Source organism: Phaseolus vulgaris, chromosome 10 (genome assembly GCF_051622355.1).
Source record: "Phaseolus vulgaris cultivar YP4 chromosome 10, ASM5162235v1, whole genome shotgun sequence".
NCBI classification, from domain to species: domain Eukaryota; kingdom Viridiplantae; phylum Streptophyta; class Magnoliopsida; order Fabales; family Fabaceae; genus Phaseolus; species Phaseolus vulgaris.
Window position 1 is genome coordinate 23,623,975 of NC_143507.1, and position 15,118 is coordinate 23,639,092.

Sequence of the window (15,118 nt, forward strand, 5' to 3'; positions counted from 1 at the left end):
TCTAAATCTAGTTTATCTTGTGTTTCCACTCTGGTTGTGTTGATTGATTTATTTCTCACTGTGTGCCTATCTGTTTGCCTTCAAATTTGTGGCATGTTGACCATCACTGAGTTCCTCATAGACCATAATATTTTCAGCTTCCACTTTGTTGTTTCCAAATTACCATAATTCTTACAAGTTGGTGATTAGTGTTACCTCTATTTTTTTTTTCCTATTTCACTCATTGTTGTTGATGATGTTCGCATTTTGTATCTTTTATTTCTCTGTGCTTACTGCGTTTTTGGCATCAAATTTGTGGCATTTTCTTCATCTTTGAGTGTATTTTTTCTCATACAAATTTCAGAATTAACGGTGTTGCAAATCAATTTGTATAAATTGGAACAAACATTGCCTGTTTTCTAGATTTTGGTTTTTGAAATCTGTTTTAGAGTTTTTCTTAGGTTTTCTTAGGTTCCTTTTGCTTGTGCTTCCTTTTCTTGAGTGCTTTAATTTGTTGATTGTCTTTGTTGGACTCTCCTCTGTTTTTTCTCTGTTATTCCCATTGGTTTAGCTATTTTGTTGCCTTTGAGCTTTTCTTGCTTTATTTCTTGGTTTCCTTTCTTGTGTTGGTTTTTGGTGGTGTTTGAAGGGTACCTTAAGAAGTGAAGTGTTGCCATCCTCCAGTGGTTTTACATCGTTCTTTAGACTTTTTATCAAGCGAAGATAACGAGGTACCAAGAGATAATTCAGTTTACTTCATTTCGCAAGTTTCAAATCATATACACATTATTTGCTGTTTCACATCTTTGTCCATTTTTGTATAACGGAATTTTCATTATTTGTTGTTTTTCTTTGCAGTCTTCAGCAATTTGTCTTTTTTTTTTGCATTTGTACTTGCTCTTATCTTTTCAACATCAGATACAGTTCTTATACGCATTATTGACAATTTTCTTGTCCAAAGTATGTAGCATGCTGATGCATTTCTGGTTCTTTACCTTCTTTCACTCTTCTTTTCTTTTCTTATCTTGGTAGGTCTCTATGGTACAGTAGGGGTTGTTTTGTTCATTTAGTCTCATCCTTTCTTTGGGTGGTAGGGCCATTTGCATACATAATTTTTTTCCTTCCTTTTGATTTACAGTTTGGTCTTTTTAAAAACTATTGTCTCTTTGTCAAGAGGTACGTTTTACTTACGCTATTTTTAGTTCTAAGGTTACTTTTTCTTGCGAACTCCTTTGGTAAATTTTCTTTGGTTGCTTGCTTCTCCTTTTTATTCTTTTTCTGTTGATCTAACTTTTCTTTTGAGTTTTGTTTGTTTCTGTTTCATCATGAGTGATCCATCTCATCCTTCTCGTGTGCATGGCCATGGACAGTCATCTTCTCCTATTGATATCACGACAACTCTTCAAAATCATGATTTACAATTACAGGAAATTAAAATTCTGCTTCATCAGCTTGTTCTTGCACGTGATCAGAAATCATATCGATCTCGCAGCCACCACAAGGGTTCCTCTCTTCACAAGGCCAGTGTTCATCAACCTAGCCCTCCATCTAGTCCTGACGCATATAGCAATCATCACAATCAAGACTTTTACCAACAACCTCCTAAACTTACTGCACATTATCACCATTCTACATTTCGGGAGCCCAAAATTTCTTTACCTTCTTTTTATGGCACGGCTAGAATAAATTATTACTTCAACTGGAGATGAAAGTTGAACAAATTTTTTATTGCCATCATGTGGACCATGAACGTCGGGTAGTCTTAGCTACTCTTAGCTTTCAAGATGGTGCTATGCATTGGTGGAGTAATTATTCCCGTGATCTTCTTATCCTTCATCATCCCCCCATCAAGTATTGGAATGAACTCCATTCTGCTTTGAGAAAACGGTATCTTTCTTCTTTCTATGATCGTGAAATTATCAATCAGGTACATCGGTTGGATCAGAAGGAGTTATCTGTTGATCAGTATCGCTAGATGATGGAGTTGTTTATTTTACGTGCAGGTATTCGGGAAGAACCGCGTTTAACAATTGCTCGTTTTCTTAGTGGCTTAAATTTTGATATCAGAGATCGTGTTGAACTGCTACCATATCATGATCTTGTGTAAATTTGTATTCGGGTGGAAGATTAACTTCAGCGCAAGAGTTCTTTTCGAAAGAATTCCTCTTCATTTTCTAAATCTTTTCCTAAAGATGTTGTTGGTTCATCTAGACGTTTTTCCAAGGATGGTGATGTCATTAAGCATCTTGACAAATCTATTTTATCGTCATCTTCCAAGGATGTTAAGTCTAAAAATATTCAATGTTTTACCTGTCTTGAGAAGGGACATTATTCTTTCGACTGCCCACAAAAGTGAACTGTGCTTGTTCATCAACCAGATACTAAACCCCAGACACATTCTCCAGTTTTTTTTTTTATTATGAAGATAATCCCACTTTAGATGAAGAATCTCATCCTTATACGGGTGAGCTTTGCATTGTACAACATCTTCTCCATACTCATCCTATTGATCTTAGTAATTCTCAACGTGTTGTCTAGTTCTTGGCAATATATGTTCTGTAATTGCTTAGAGTGGTTCATGTTGTAATTGTTGTAGTACACGACTAGTTCATAAGCTCTCTTTAACCACTCCCATATCGTCCAGATTGGATTAATCATCATAATGGAATCATCATCAATACTCGGGTGATGGTTCCTATTCAAATTGGTAACTATACCAATCAGATTTTGTGTGATGTTATTTCTATGGACATTGGTCACGTTATTCTTGGACGTCCTTGTCAATTTGATAACAATACTATTCATGATGGATTTTCAAATAAGATCACTTTTTCCCAAAATAATCACAAATATACTTTGTTTCCTCTTTCTCCTGCTGAGGTACGTGCATATACTATTATCCTTAAAAAGAAAATTGAACAAGAAAATATGTTTCAATAGGTACCATCTTCGTCTTCTTCTTCTTTTTCTTTACCGTCTAAACCTTTATATTTACTTCGTTCATCTGACTTTTCAGGTACTTCGTTCATCTTATCATTGTCGCCCTTTTTCCTTTCTTCATTTTCTTGTTTGTATCTTTTATATGTCCATTTTCTTATTTTGGTGTTGTAGTCTTATTCTTTGTGGGTTTTTAGGAGGATTCATGAGCCTGGAAGAATCTAGCACAATTTGTTTTCCGTTCTGGTGGCCTTGCTCAGTAGGATCTGAGGACAAATCCTTTTGAAGGGAGGGAGTCTGATGGAGTACCATCCAAAGCCACCATATACAATAAAATAAAGTAGAAGACTTTTGTAATAGAAAAGTATGAACTATGATTCATATCACTTAGCATCTAAACTTAACGTCTTTAATGCCCAATTTGCCTTGTATTTTAATTCCATTGGAAGATGGCATGCTTTCCCATAGATCAACTGAAATGGAGAAAGAGCAGTATGAGTTTTATATACAGTCCGATAGGCCCACAAAGCTTCATCAAGCTTGATTGACCAATCTTTTCTGGATGAGGCCACTGTTTTTTCTAATATTATTTTTTATTTCTCTGTTAGAAACTTCTGTTTGCCCATTTTTTTGTGGAAGATAGGCTAAAGCCACCTTATGACTAACCCCATAATGTTCTAAAACCTTCTTCAACCGGGTATTACAAAAATGTGAACCATCATCACTTATCAATACTCTAGGAGTACCAAACCTGTAGAAAATATTCCTTTTAAGAAATTTAATGACTGTCTTGGAATCTGCATTTTGCACTAGAATTGCTTCAACCCATCTACAGACATACTAAACTACCAATAATATATATTAATTTGAAAAGGAAGATGGCAAAGGTCCTATAAAATCAATGCCCCAACAGTCAAAAACTTCAATTTCTTGAATGTTTTGTAATGTCATCACATGTATTCTAGAAATGCTTCCTGTTCTTTGGCAACTGTCACATCTTTGTACTAAAGCATGTGTATCTTTAAACAATGAAGGCGAGAAAAAACCTGATTGAAGAACATTTGTCGCTATCACTAGTGCTAAAAAGCCCATTTACGACATTAAATTCACAACGATTTTACCGTCAACGCTGTCCAGCAAAACGCGGTGACATTTTTGAAATTAAAGCGAGTGTAAACAACGGTTGTGGATGAAACCACCGTTTTATACCAAAGCTTCTTGGTGTAAAACGGCAGTTATGGATGGAATTGCCATTTTATTACCATTGTAAGAGCAGACATTAAAACAGATTGAGAGCAAGTAATAATATTTAAATTATTCTTTATAATTCTTTAACATATATGTATCTTATTACTAATTAATGTCAATCTTATTTTGTAATGCAGTTCTTTATGGACGAGAACCCACTGCCTTTGCCAGCTATAGAATATGTGAGACATGCTTGGGCCACATATTATAACTCTAGGATAGCTAATCAATAGTATAAGAATTAGATAGATAGATACGAATATGTTATTAGTGTTTGTAATATATTTTTATCAATATATATAATTTGATTCTCTGCATTTATGTATCTGGCTGACTGAGTTTTAATTGAACAAATTAATTTAGATGGGAAAACGCATTAAACAGAATGAACTAAAAAAAATCCCATAATAAACAACGATTATGACTATAACCACCGTTTTATACCTCTCAAGGAGGGTATAAAACGGAGATTATGGTAATAAGCGTCGTTTTAGGGCACCATCTTTGCTGAGACTAGGGAGGATATAAAATGGTGGTTATTACCATAACCACTGTTTTATACCTTTTTCTCGTATTGTATATGCAAGTGATGGGAAGGTGTAAAACGACGGTTATGGTAATAACCACCGTTTATATGTGACATTAACATGACGGTGAAATAGCCGTCACCTATGCCTGAAGAGAATAAATTACGTGCTGAAACACAACAGTCCAAGAAGCGTCGTGTTAATGCTAAAATAACTGTCATTTTTCACCTTTTCTGCACTAGTGTTGGGTTAGTGCTGGTGCGTTCTAGCTTTCCCTTTGTATATTATCCTTTTTCCATTTCATCTCCATTCTTCCTGTTCTCATTGGTTAACCTTTGGGTTGATTGATGGGCAAGCTCCACTTCTAGTCTGCCTCTTCTTGGTGCACTGGAACAACGCTCTGTTGAGATAGAGGAGGCTCTGCCTGTTGATCACACTCCGACGATCAAGTCAATGAGAGCATACAAAGTAATAATTAGTTTCAGTCTCTTGTACTCAGAAACAGCATACCTTTACCGGGGGTCTCAAGCCCCTTTTATAGTTATTCCTCTAACAACTTTCACTCACGAGAATATAATCTCTACTGAAAGCATAAAATAATAATAGAAAACCACCTGCTCACATGCACCTTTCATATTTGGGTGCTAACTAATAAAATTGCAGGCTTAAACACAAGAGGGGGTGAATTGTTTTTAACGTTTTTCGCAAACTTTGAAGGTATGGAGAAAGCCAATGAAGAATCAAAGCCAAAGGAATGAAAATGCTCAAGTTAGAAAACTGTTTTAGTTGATTTCCAGAAAATCAACCGTTTTTTTTTTGCGATTCAACCGGTTGTTTTTATCAGCAGTTTATAAAAACAACTCAAAACAGATATAATTGAAATTAGGGAAAGAGAGAATTACACAAACAGATTTATACTGGTCCACTCTTACACCAAGAGCTACATCCAGTCCCCAGAAACCACTGGTATTCCACTATGTAATCAACCACAGATTACAATCACACACACACACACACCAAAGAACTGATCTTGAACCCCTCAAGAACACACATTTCCTTGGGCACTACAACACACCACAAATCAAAACACCCCCTGACTCTGTGAAACACAATTCTTTACAGAAATATAGATCAAGAGAGAATAAGGAAAGATCACACCTGATACAGATTGAATCACAAAATATTACACAACAGTCTTATTCCACTCTTAGCAAGTTCAAACAAAACCTGATGTAAATCTTGGAGAAAACTGTTTTCAAAATATTAATCTCTGATTCTTGCTACCAGGAGCGTTAAACAACCCATTTAAACTCCAAAAGGCAGTTAAAAGCATTTAATGAAGGGGCCAAAAAAGTTTTGAATCAATTAAAACATATTTACTAAACTTAATAGATTTTGTTAAGAGTTTTCAAAAAACAATCGATTGAATTGGCATGACAGCAAAGTCAACCAATTTAAGCTTTGTCAAACTTGTTTCAAAAACACTAAGTGTCAAATAACCAAATGAAACGATAAAACAACTTGTTGTTTTTCAACTTCTTTGTAAAACACTCACTACAAAAAAACGTGTATAATGCGGCGGTTATTTTCGTAAAAACTGGCGTTTTTAACCGCCGCATTATACGTCTGTGGCGGTATTGCGTAACGCCAGAATTCTTGCCGCCACAAAGTTTAATGTGGCGGTCAAATGAGAACCGTTGTAGCAGACGCCATAGTATGCATTGTATAATGTGGCGGTTTTAAGCGTGCAATTGGCGTCAGTTATAAATGTCATAATTTTAAAACTGGGTAAACCAATTCTTACGTAAATAGTGGCAGTTTTAACCGCCACTTAATACAGTATAGTATGACATTTATAATACACTTTATAACTGTCATAATTCGAATATTAAATATTTAATTTTATTTTTAATATTTATAATAATTTATTTAATTCTATTTTATAATTTGATTTCATAATATTATTTAATTTGATATTATAATTAAACTTTAATTTTGTTTTTAATATTTATAATAATTTATTTAATTCTATTTTATAATTTGATTTTATAATATTAATTAATTTGATATTATGTTTCATAATATATATATAATTAAGTTATAACATAAACTAATTTCATAATATAATTAAAATTGAGAAATATAATAATCAAAAGATGAGTTCATTCATTCATTGAAATAACAAAGTTGATAATGTCAAACTAATCCAAACAACAAGTAAATTAAATTGTCAATATGTAAATTGTTTCATTTTCTAAACATATTACAAGTAAATTCTCAATCCTAATTTGTCTTACTCCCTCCACTTGATCTTATATTCTGGTTTGGTGATTGAGCACCACTAGCAACATCCGGTGCCTGGAATAAGTTAAAATATGTTTAAAATTAATTGACAATTTTTAAAAAATAAATGAAAACAATATTATAATAAAATTTTAAGTATAGTAATTCATACCTCATTAATAGATGTTTGTACCAAATTTGTTGCCATTGCAGCAAAATGTTCCAACACGTCTGGTCTAGAAGCAATGTAGGCTAGCATAGTATGCATTTGGCTCCTTACAACTGCAAGTTCAGTTGCCATCTTTTCTACCTTTTCTTCAACATTTGTTGAAGACCCACCACTAGAGGAACCATTATTCATATTGCTTACCCTTGTTGTGGATTTCCTGAAAGCAAGGGTAGGACAAGCTCCATATGAAAGTCCTCTGACCCTCCCTGGATGCTCCTTTCCAAAAATGACACCAACAGGATCATTTGGAGATATATGTGATGCAGTTTCTGGATTTTCCAGCATTAACTCATCAATTTTATCCTACATAAAAATGGAAGCAACCAACTTTAATGTTCGTCTTCCCAAAACAGTCCAAAACAATCCAAGACAGTATCCAAAATAGCCCAAAACAATCCAAAACAGTCCAAAACAATATATACCCATGGTAGAGACAATATGTTCCCAAAACAGTCTAAAACAGTCCAAGACAATATCCAAAATAGCCCAAAACAATATATACCCATGGTAGAGACAATATGTTCACAAAACAGTGTCCAAAACAGTCCAAGGAAGTATCCAAAATAGCCCAAAACAATCCAAAATAGTCCAAAACAATATATACCCATGATAGAGACAATATGTTCCCAAAACAATCCAAAACAGTTCAAGACAGTATCCAAAATAGCCCAAAACAATTCAAAACAGTCCAAAACAATATATACTCATGGTAGAGACAAAGTGTTCCCAAAACAATCGAAAACAATTCAAGACAGTATCCAAAATAGCCCAAAACAGTCCAAAACAATATATATCCATGATAGAGACAATATGTTCCCAAAACAATCCAAAACAGTTCAAGACAGTATCCAAAATAGCCCAAAACAATTCAAAACAGTCCAAAACAATATATACCCATGGTAGAGACAAAGTGTTCCCAAAACAATATATACCCATGGTAGAGACAAAGTGTTCCCAAAACAATCGAAAACAATTGAAGACAGTATCCAAAATAGCCCAAAACAGTCCAAAATAGTATATACTCATGGCAGACACAATATGTTCCCAAAACAATGTCCAAAACAGTTCAAGACAGTATCCAAAATAGCCCAAAACAATCCAAAACAGTCCAAAACAATCCAAAACAGTCCAAAACAATATATACCCATGGTAGAGACAATATGTTCCTAAAACAGTCCAAGACAGTGTCCAAAATAACCCAAAACAGTCTAAGACAGTATCTAAAATAGTCCAAAATAGTCCAAAACAATATCCAAATCAGTATCCAAATCCAAAATAGTATGTCTCAAAAACAGTATATACAAAAAACAATTACTCTGTTCAACATAAAGAAGAAAATGAGAGGTTCAAAACTGATATAATTAGAAGTTACCCCAATCTCCATAGCTTCATCATTAACATACGTGCCATTCTTCCTCTTGTGTGTGATCTTCCACATCTCAGCTCGGCCAATGTTCCTACCAGTCTCAATTTTCTATACATTCCAAAAAGGATAATATAATTACAAAAATACATAATATATTATAAATCAAAATATATGCCAAATTGACAAAGCTACATATAAGTAAATATACCAGATTTTCCCTCCTTCTTGACAATGCCATAGCTCCACCAGTGTGAGGAATAGTTTGTTTCTTTCTTATCTCTCTATTACTGTTACACAGCTTCTACACAATAAAATGAAATCAGTTTTTGCAAATTTAAAATCAAGTTGAGTGAGAAATATATGAAATGAAAAGTATGTACCACTATGGAAGGCTTGAGACGATAATCCACAAATATAGCCCACTGCTCCATGTTAAGACCATCTGGAACATTCTTTATCAAGTCATTTCTGCTTAACACTGGGTCATAGAATTCATTCCAGAGCTTGCATCTATACTCCCTCCACAATTTGCCAATTTTGAACATAACATCTCTCTTAGCGAGATCTTCATTTACCTTGAAACAAAAACGACTCTTCAAATAATACAATAGTTAGTCCACATATATATTCAAAAACTGAAATAAGAATGTACATATTTAATGTTTTATTGAATGTAGGGTCAATTACCTTCAGTGCACTCTCCCATATAGTATCCTTGTAAGTATCAGGCACAGATGACCAACTTTCAAAACTTATAGGCAACAATATATGATTTGCTGCTAGCTGTCCACAAACTCCAGCAAGCAAACCACATGCTTCTCAAATGGGTTGAAAGTTGTCATCATAGTTGACAACCACACGTATTCCAGTGGGCAAATTATGAGCATCCCTAACCTTGAGCTTCATTTTCTGAGTAACTCCATGCTCATCTATAAAGTATAATACATTAAGGTATCTGCAATGAAAGTAATTAAATGAAAAAGAAAAACACAGCAACAAAATTAACATATCTTTACCTATAGTATCAACAAACCAATAGTGGTTTGAATGTCTGCCTTTTTTTGGTGCCACCCTTTCTGCTTCAGATTCTAATGTATGCGATTGTGCAGATTGAGGGGTATGTGGTTCTGTAGACTCGGATGTATGTGGCAGTGTAGACTCAGATGTATGTGGTAGTGCAGACTTATATGTGTGTGGTTGTGCAGACTCAGATGTGCCTTCAGGTTGTGCAGATTGTGAGATTGGTGGTTGAGTAGACTCAGTTTGTGGTAGTGCTGCTGATTCAAAAGTAGGTTGTAAATCTCGTGGTTGTGCAGATTTTGAGATTTGTGGTGGTGTATGTCCAGATGCTTGTGGTAATGGAGATCCAATATGTGGTTGACCAGATTTAGTTATTTGTTGACGTGTAGTTTGAGGCGTGTCATTAGGTTGAACATAGTTCCTCACAGATGTGTCTGAACTATGTCCACCAATTGCCTTAAGCAAGTTCTTAATCCTCTTAGGCTTAGGCATATCTGCACATAAAAAGGAAAGAATAAAATACAAAAACAAGATATAACAATGCATATCAAAGTACATAATCAAATAGATGTGCAACTAACAATAACCATACATGTGCAGTTTTATTAACAGACCAAGCTTATTATTACTCTGACATTGAGTCATTTTCATGAAGTTCGTGATCATTGTTGTCCTCGTTTAATAATTCATCATCTTCATCATCCCTAAACAATGGCAAATGTTCAGACTCGCTGAAAAAATGGTTTAAATCTTGTTGTGGACATGGTTCCAGTTCACAAACTTCATTATCTCCTTCTCCCATATCATACAAGTCCCGTGGTTTCAAGTGGACGACAATTTTCCAATCCTTGTTAACTTCATCATTAACATAATATACCATTTCATCTTGTGAAGCTTCAATATATGGATCATGCTCCTCACGATCTCCCATGTGAATTAATCTTGAAAAATTAATAGAATTAAAACCCCACGGATCCTTTCTAAGCCCCCTATCTCTTGTGGTGTCAGCCCATTTACATTTGAACAATGTCACTTTAAAACGACCATAGTAATTAAGCTCAATTATATCTTCTAATTTTCCATAGTATGCCAAATCCGCTTCCCTAATGTTTTGATCAGCCATACTTGCAACACATGATGTTGATGAAGTTAAGTAAACTCCACTGTTTTGGGTTTTTAACCCATGTTCTCGACTTTCGGTCCTAAACTTGAATCCATTTACATTGAAGGCAGAAAATCTTCTAGCATGTGGAGTCGGACCTTGAGATAGATACTTAAGATCATTTGACACTGTACTTGAAATGTTTGGGTTATTAATCTACAAAAATAAGGATTGAATGTGTGAACATATGTTACAAACTTTAATAAAACAATTATAAAAACAGTTTCTACGTACCCTTTGAGGAAACTAATTCATGAAATCCTTATTAACAATCCTTTCTATCTCTATATTTGAAATTCTTCTCCCTCTAGACCTCCTTCGCAAATGACTTTTAAATTCCCTAAGAAAATAATCATAACCAATGTGTTACTAATGATTCCATTAAGGACACATTTTGAATATAATTAAATTTATAGTTGTGTTAACACTCACTGAATGAAAGGGGTAACTTCAGGACAATTAAATAACACATATCGATGTGCTTGAGTTCTTTGCATGGTTGACAACTCAAAAGTTGAAGAGGCACTTACTACTATACCTATTGGTGGGAAAATGGTACTCAATTGTGGCATATTTGTATTACAAGAATCATCCACACGTGAAGGCCTGTTACTTCTTGTCTCAACCCCTTCCATATATTCAGAGATAAAGGTCAGAACCTCTTCAGCTAGGTATCCTTCGGCAATGGAACCTTCAGGTTGTGCCTTGTTTCGAACATATGATTTTAAATGTCCCAAATACCTATAAAATAATTTTTCAATTAGGATAATCAAATATGAAGCTTAAAAAAACTTCAAAATCTATGTGTGCCAAAAACATTTACCTTTCTATGGGATACATCCAACGATAATTAACTGGGCCTCCAAGTTTGGCCTCACCAACTAAGTGACAAGTTAAGTGCACCATAACTGTAAAAAAGGTAGGAGGGAACAACATTTCCATGTGGCAAAGAGTTTTAATGATGCGGGACTGAAGTTTATCAAGTTCGGTTTGACTTAAACTTTTGCCACATAATTGTCGAAAAAATGAACATAGTTCTACTATCACTGCAGTCACATTGTTTGGTAAAACATTACGTATGGCAATGGGTAGTAAATGTTCCATAAGAATATGACAATCATGACTCTTGAGGCCAAAAATCTTTCCAGCTTTCAAATCAATACACCTTGAAATATTACTTGAGTATCCATCTGGCATTTTCACATCTTTCAGTGTTTGTAAAAACGTTTTTTTCTTTGGTTTTGACAATGAAAACACACTTGGCCGAAATCTTCCTCTTTCATCTGGCCAAAGTTCCTTCCTTATACCCATTTCTTTAAGTACCTTTCGGGCTTTTAAATTATCTTTTGATTTCTTAGGATCATTGAGTAATGTATACAAAACATTGTCACAAACATTTTTTTCAATATGCATGACATATAGACAATGGTGTAACAAGTTCGTCTCCCAATAAGGAAGATCAAAAAATATACTTCTCTTTTTCCATTGTTCTGCTCCAACAACTTCAAGAACATTCTTTTCCCGACCCCTTTTACTTGTATCCGTAGGTTCTAATGGTTTTCCAAATGTAACATTGATACCCTCAACTTGTTTAAATATGTCTGACCCTGACAAATGTTCTGGTGCTTCCCTTAGTTCAGTTCTTCCGTCAAAAAGAGAACGACTCAATCTGAATCTATGTTCTTTATGTAAAAGTCGACGGTGTCCCATAAAGCTGTATTTGCCCCTATACAACAAAGAAGACTCAATGTCAAAGTTACAAGTTGGGCAAGCAAGACCAGTGTGCGTGTTCCATCCAGATAAATTGCCTAGGCCAGGGAAGTCACTAATTGTCCACAACAAAGCCGCTCGCAATGTAAACATTTCTTTTTTCGAATAATCAAAAGTTTGCACTCCATCGAACCAGAGCTCCTTTAGTTCTTTTATGAGTGGTTGTAAGTATACATCAATGTCGTTTCCTGTCATTTGTTTTCCAGGAATTATCATGGATAGGATAAAAAAGGTTTGCTTCATACACTCCCAAGGAGGACGATTGTATGGGATGAGGACTACTGGCCATATACTATAGCTTGTACTCATGGTTCCGAAAGGGTTGAAGCCATCACTAGCTAAGCCCAGTCGTACATTTTGAGGATCATTTGCAAATTCTGGATGTAATACATCAAATGCTTTCCAAGCCTCGGAATCTCTAGGATGCCTCATCAACCCATCCTGGTTATCCTCTTATGCATGCCATGTCATAGATTCAGTTGTCTTAGAACTCATAAACAATCATTGCAATCTTGACTTCAATGGAAAGTAACGCAAGATCTTTGCATATTGTTTCTTATCTTTATCTTTCCACTTAGACGTTTTGCACCGTTTACATTCTTCTAAGCTTTCATTCTCTTCACCCCAATATAGCATGCAATCTTTTGGACAAGCTGGTATTTTGACATAATTAAGACCAAGTTTGTTAATCACATTCTTGGCCTCATAAAATGAGTTAGGAAACTTAGCATGTTCAAATGCGTCCTTTAGCAAGTTTAGAATCATGGTCATTGCTTTATCACTCATTATACACATGCATTTTATATGATACAACTTCAACATGAATGATAACTTTGAATACTTGGTACAACCTTCATATAGTGGTTCATTATTGTCCTTCAACAACGCATCAAAGTTTGTATTTCCTTCACCATGCAACATATCATCTTGTACACCATCATCTTGAGTACCCTCATCAATGTGATCATCGTGGTGCCCCACAAACCCAAATGCATCGTTCAACATGACTTCCATTGGATTATGAGATTCTATGACATCTTCAATGACATGCGCACTTGGAACAACCACAGACTCATTTCCACTTAGTCCTTCACCGTGCATATACCAAGTTTGGTAGTTTTGAGCAAAAGTGCTACATGTTAAGTGTTCTTGAACTACATCCCTTGTTTGCCACTTATTGAAACCACACTTTGAACACGGACACTTTATGACAAGACCATTAGCATGTCCAAATGCAAATTCCAAAAATTCATTCAAACCATTTGCATATTCAATGGTGTTTCGTGGTTTAGAAATCCAACTCTTATCAATTGGCATGACTACAAAACAAAACACCATAACAAAAAATTACTTACATAAATGTGTTAACTACATAAAATAGTTAATCAGAACCTACATTTACCAAACTAGCTTTTGGTAAATTTTATGGGTCACACAAACAAAATTTTAATTATACAACCAATCTATACGCTTCAAAACAGATTTGGATGGTTGAATATAAAGTTAGATCCAAACCAATTTGCAAGTTGGTTTGGATCAATTGTTGTCTCTATTAATTTCTTAATCATTCTATAAATAACCATTATCAAATAACCATTATAAATAACCATTATCATTCTATAAGCTAACACAATGCAATCAAAATTTAAGTACGTGCAGGTCATCTTCAAATTAATGAAACTAAGTCTGTAAAGGCTAATATATAATAAAAGTTGAAGTAAGACATGAACCCTTGCTTTTTGTAGTTAACCATTCATATAAAGGCCATTTTTAACAGTCAAAATTTAACAACCAGTTATTCAAGGTTTCACAAGATCTAAGGTTAGCCACATACAAATGTGGTTACACAAGCTCAAAAACAATAAAACTACAATAAGAGTATCTTGCAAATGGCTAAAACCGACTCATGCTTAAGTAGAATAAAAATAAATGGCTAAACCTGTAATAAATTCCTGGGGTTGAACCTGAATTTGCAATATTATCCTGGAACAGTATGGTGTAAGAAATAAAATAGACCTGCAAGAAAACAAAAAAAAAACACGTTACACATTGGAAAATACATAAAAATAACCTTTAAGATCTAATTTTTAAACAATGCAGACATACAAGAACAAGTTGAGATAATTCATTTTATAGAGTTCAATGGTGTCAATTGATCCAAATAAAATACTTTTTCTAATGTAAATGTTTTTTTGTTCAATGTTGTTTATTCATCTTATCTAATGACCAAATTTGAAGCTCCAATCCCAATTACGCTGCAGCATCGTGGAAAGCAAGCCACTTAGTTAGGACCATGCATGGCTTCTCATTTGTCCTATTTTCCCACTTTCTTAGCTTTTCATCGTGGAAAGCAAGCCACTTAGTTAGGACCATGCATGGCTTCTCATTTGTCCTATTTTCTCACTTTCTTAGCTTTTCTTCACCCAAATTCTATCTTAAAGGATCCAATCAATAATCCATAACTCAGATTCATGTTCCCTTCATGTTCCTATACTGCTTTGGGACCAAACCCAACACAAAAAAACCAATGGATCACTGTCACTGTTTAAGCAAATTCTCGTGAAGCAACTTATCACATGCACAGAAAAAAAGTCATT

General features: G+C 34.5%; 1 protein-coding gene, 1 long non-coding RNA gene and 1 pseudogene across 3 annotated transcripts; 1 reads left to right on the forward strand and 2 right to left on the reverse strand.

Annotated features, from left to right (window-relative positions):
* Positions 1-435: 435 nt before the first annotated feature.
* LOC137818978 (uncharacterized) lies at positions 436-2,550 on the forward strand. Of its 2 annotated transcripts, none has more exons than XR_016516182.1 (2): positions 436-1,906; positions 1,983-2,550. It is a non-coding gene; the product is annotated as an uncharacterized LOC137818978 (long non-coding RNA). The 2 variants fall into 2 exon arrangements; XR_011082209.2 differs by having other exon boundaries at positions 436-1,866.
* Positions 2,551-6,974: 4,424 nt separating this feature from the next.
* Positions 6,975-9,114, reverse strand: LOC137816537 (uncharacterized). The gene is made up of 4 exons (XM_090296101.1): positions 8,950-9,114; positions 8,778-8,870; positions 7,147-7,506; positions 6,975-7,049 (listed from the first exon to the last, which is right to left on the reverse strand). Exons 1-4 carry the CDS (start codon positions 9,112-9,114, stop codon positions 6,975-6,977), a joined length of 693 nt encoding a protein of 230 aa, XP_090152227.1.
* A 1,100-nt stretch (positions 9,115-10,214) lies between these two features.
* On the reverse strand, positions 10,215-14,894 carry LOC137816528 (uncharacterized; annotated as a pseudogene).
* Positions 14,895-15,118: the final 224 nt, after the last annotated feature.

What these genes read in the sequence shown, in the direction of transcription:
- LOC137816537 (XM_090296101.1), bottom strand. Translation starts at nt 9,114, where the DNA reads ATGTTCAAAATTGGCAAATTGTGGAGGGAGTATAGATGCAAGCTCTGG. An exon ending in GTCTCAAGCCTTCCATAGTG is followed by an intron (nt 8,871 to 8,949) that starts GTACATACTTTT and finishes TTTATTGTGTAG; the next exon opens with AAGCTGTGTAACAGTAATAG. An exon ending in TACAAACATCTATTAATGAG is followed by an intron (nt 7,050 to 7,146) that starts GTATGAATTACT and finishes AACTTATTCCAG; the next exon opens with GCACCGGATGTTGCTAGTGG.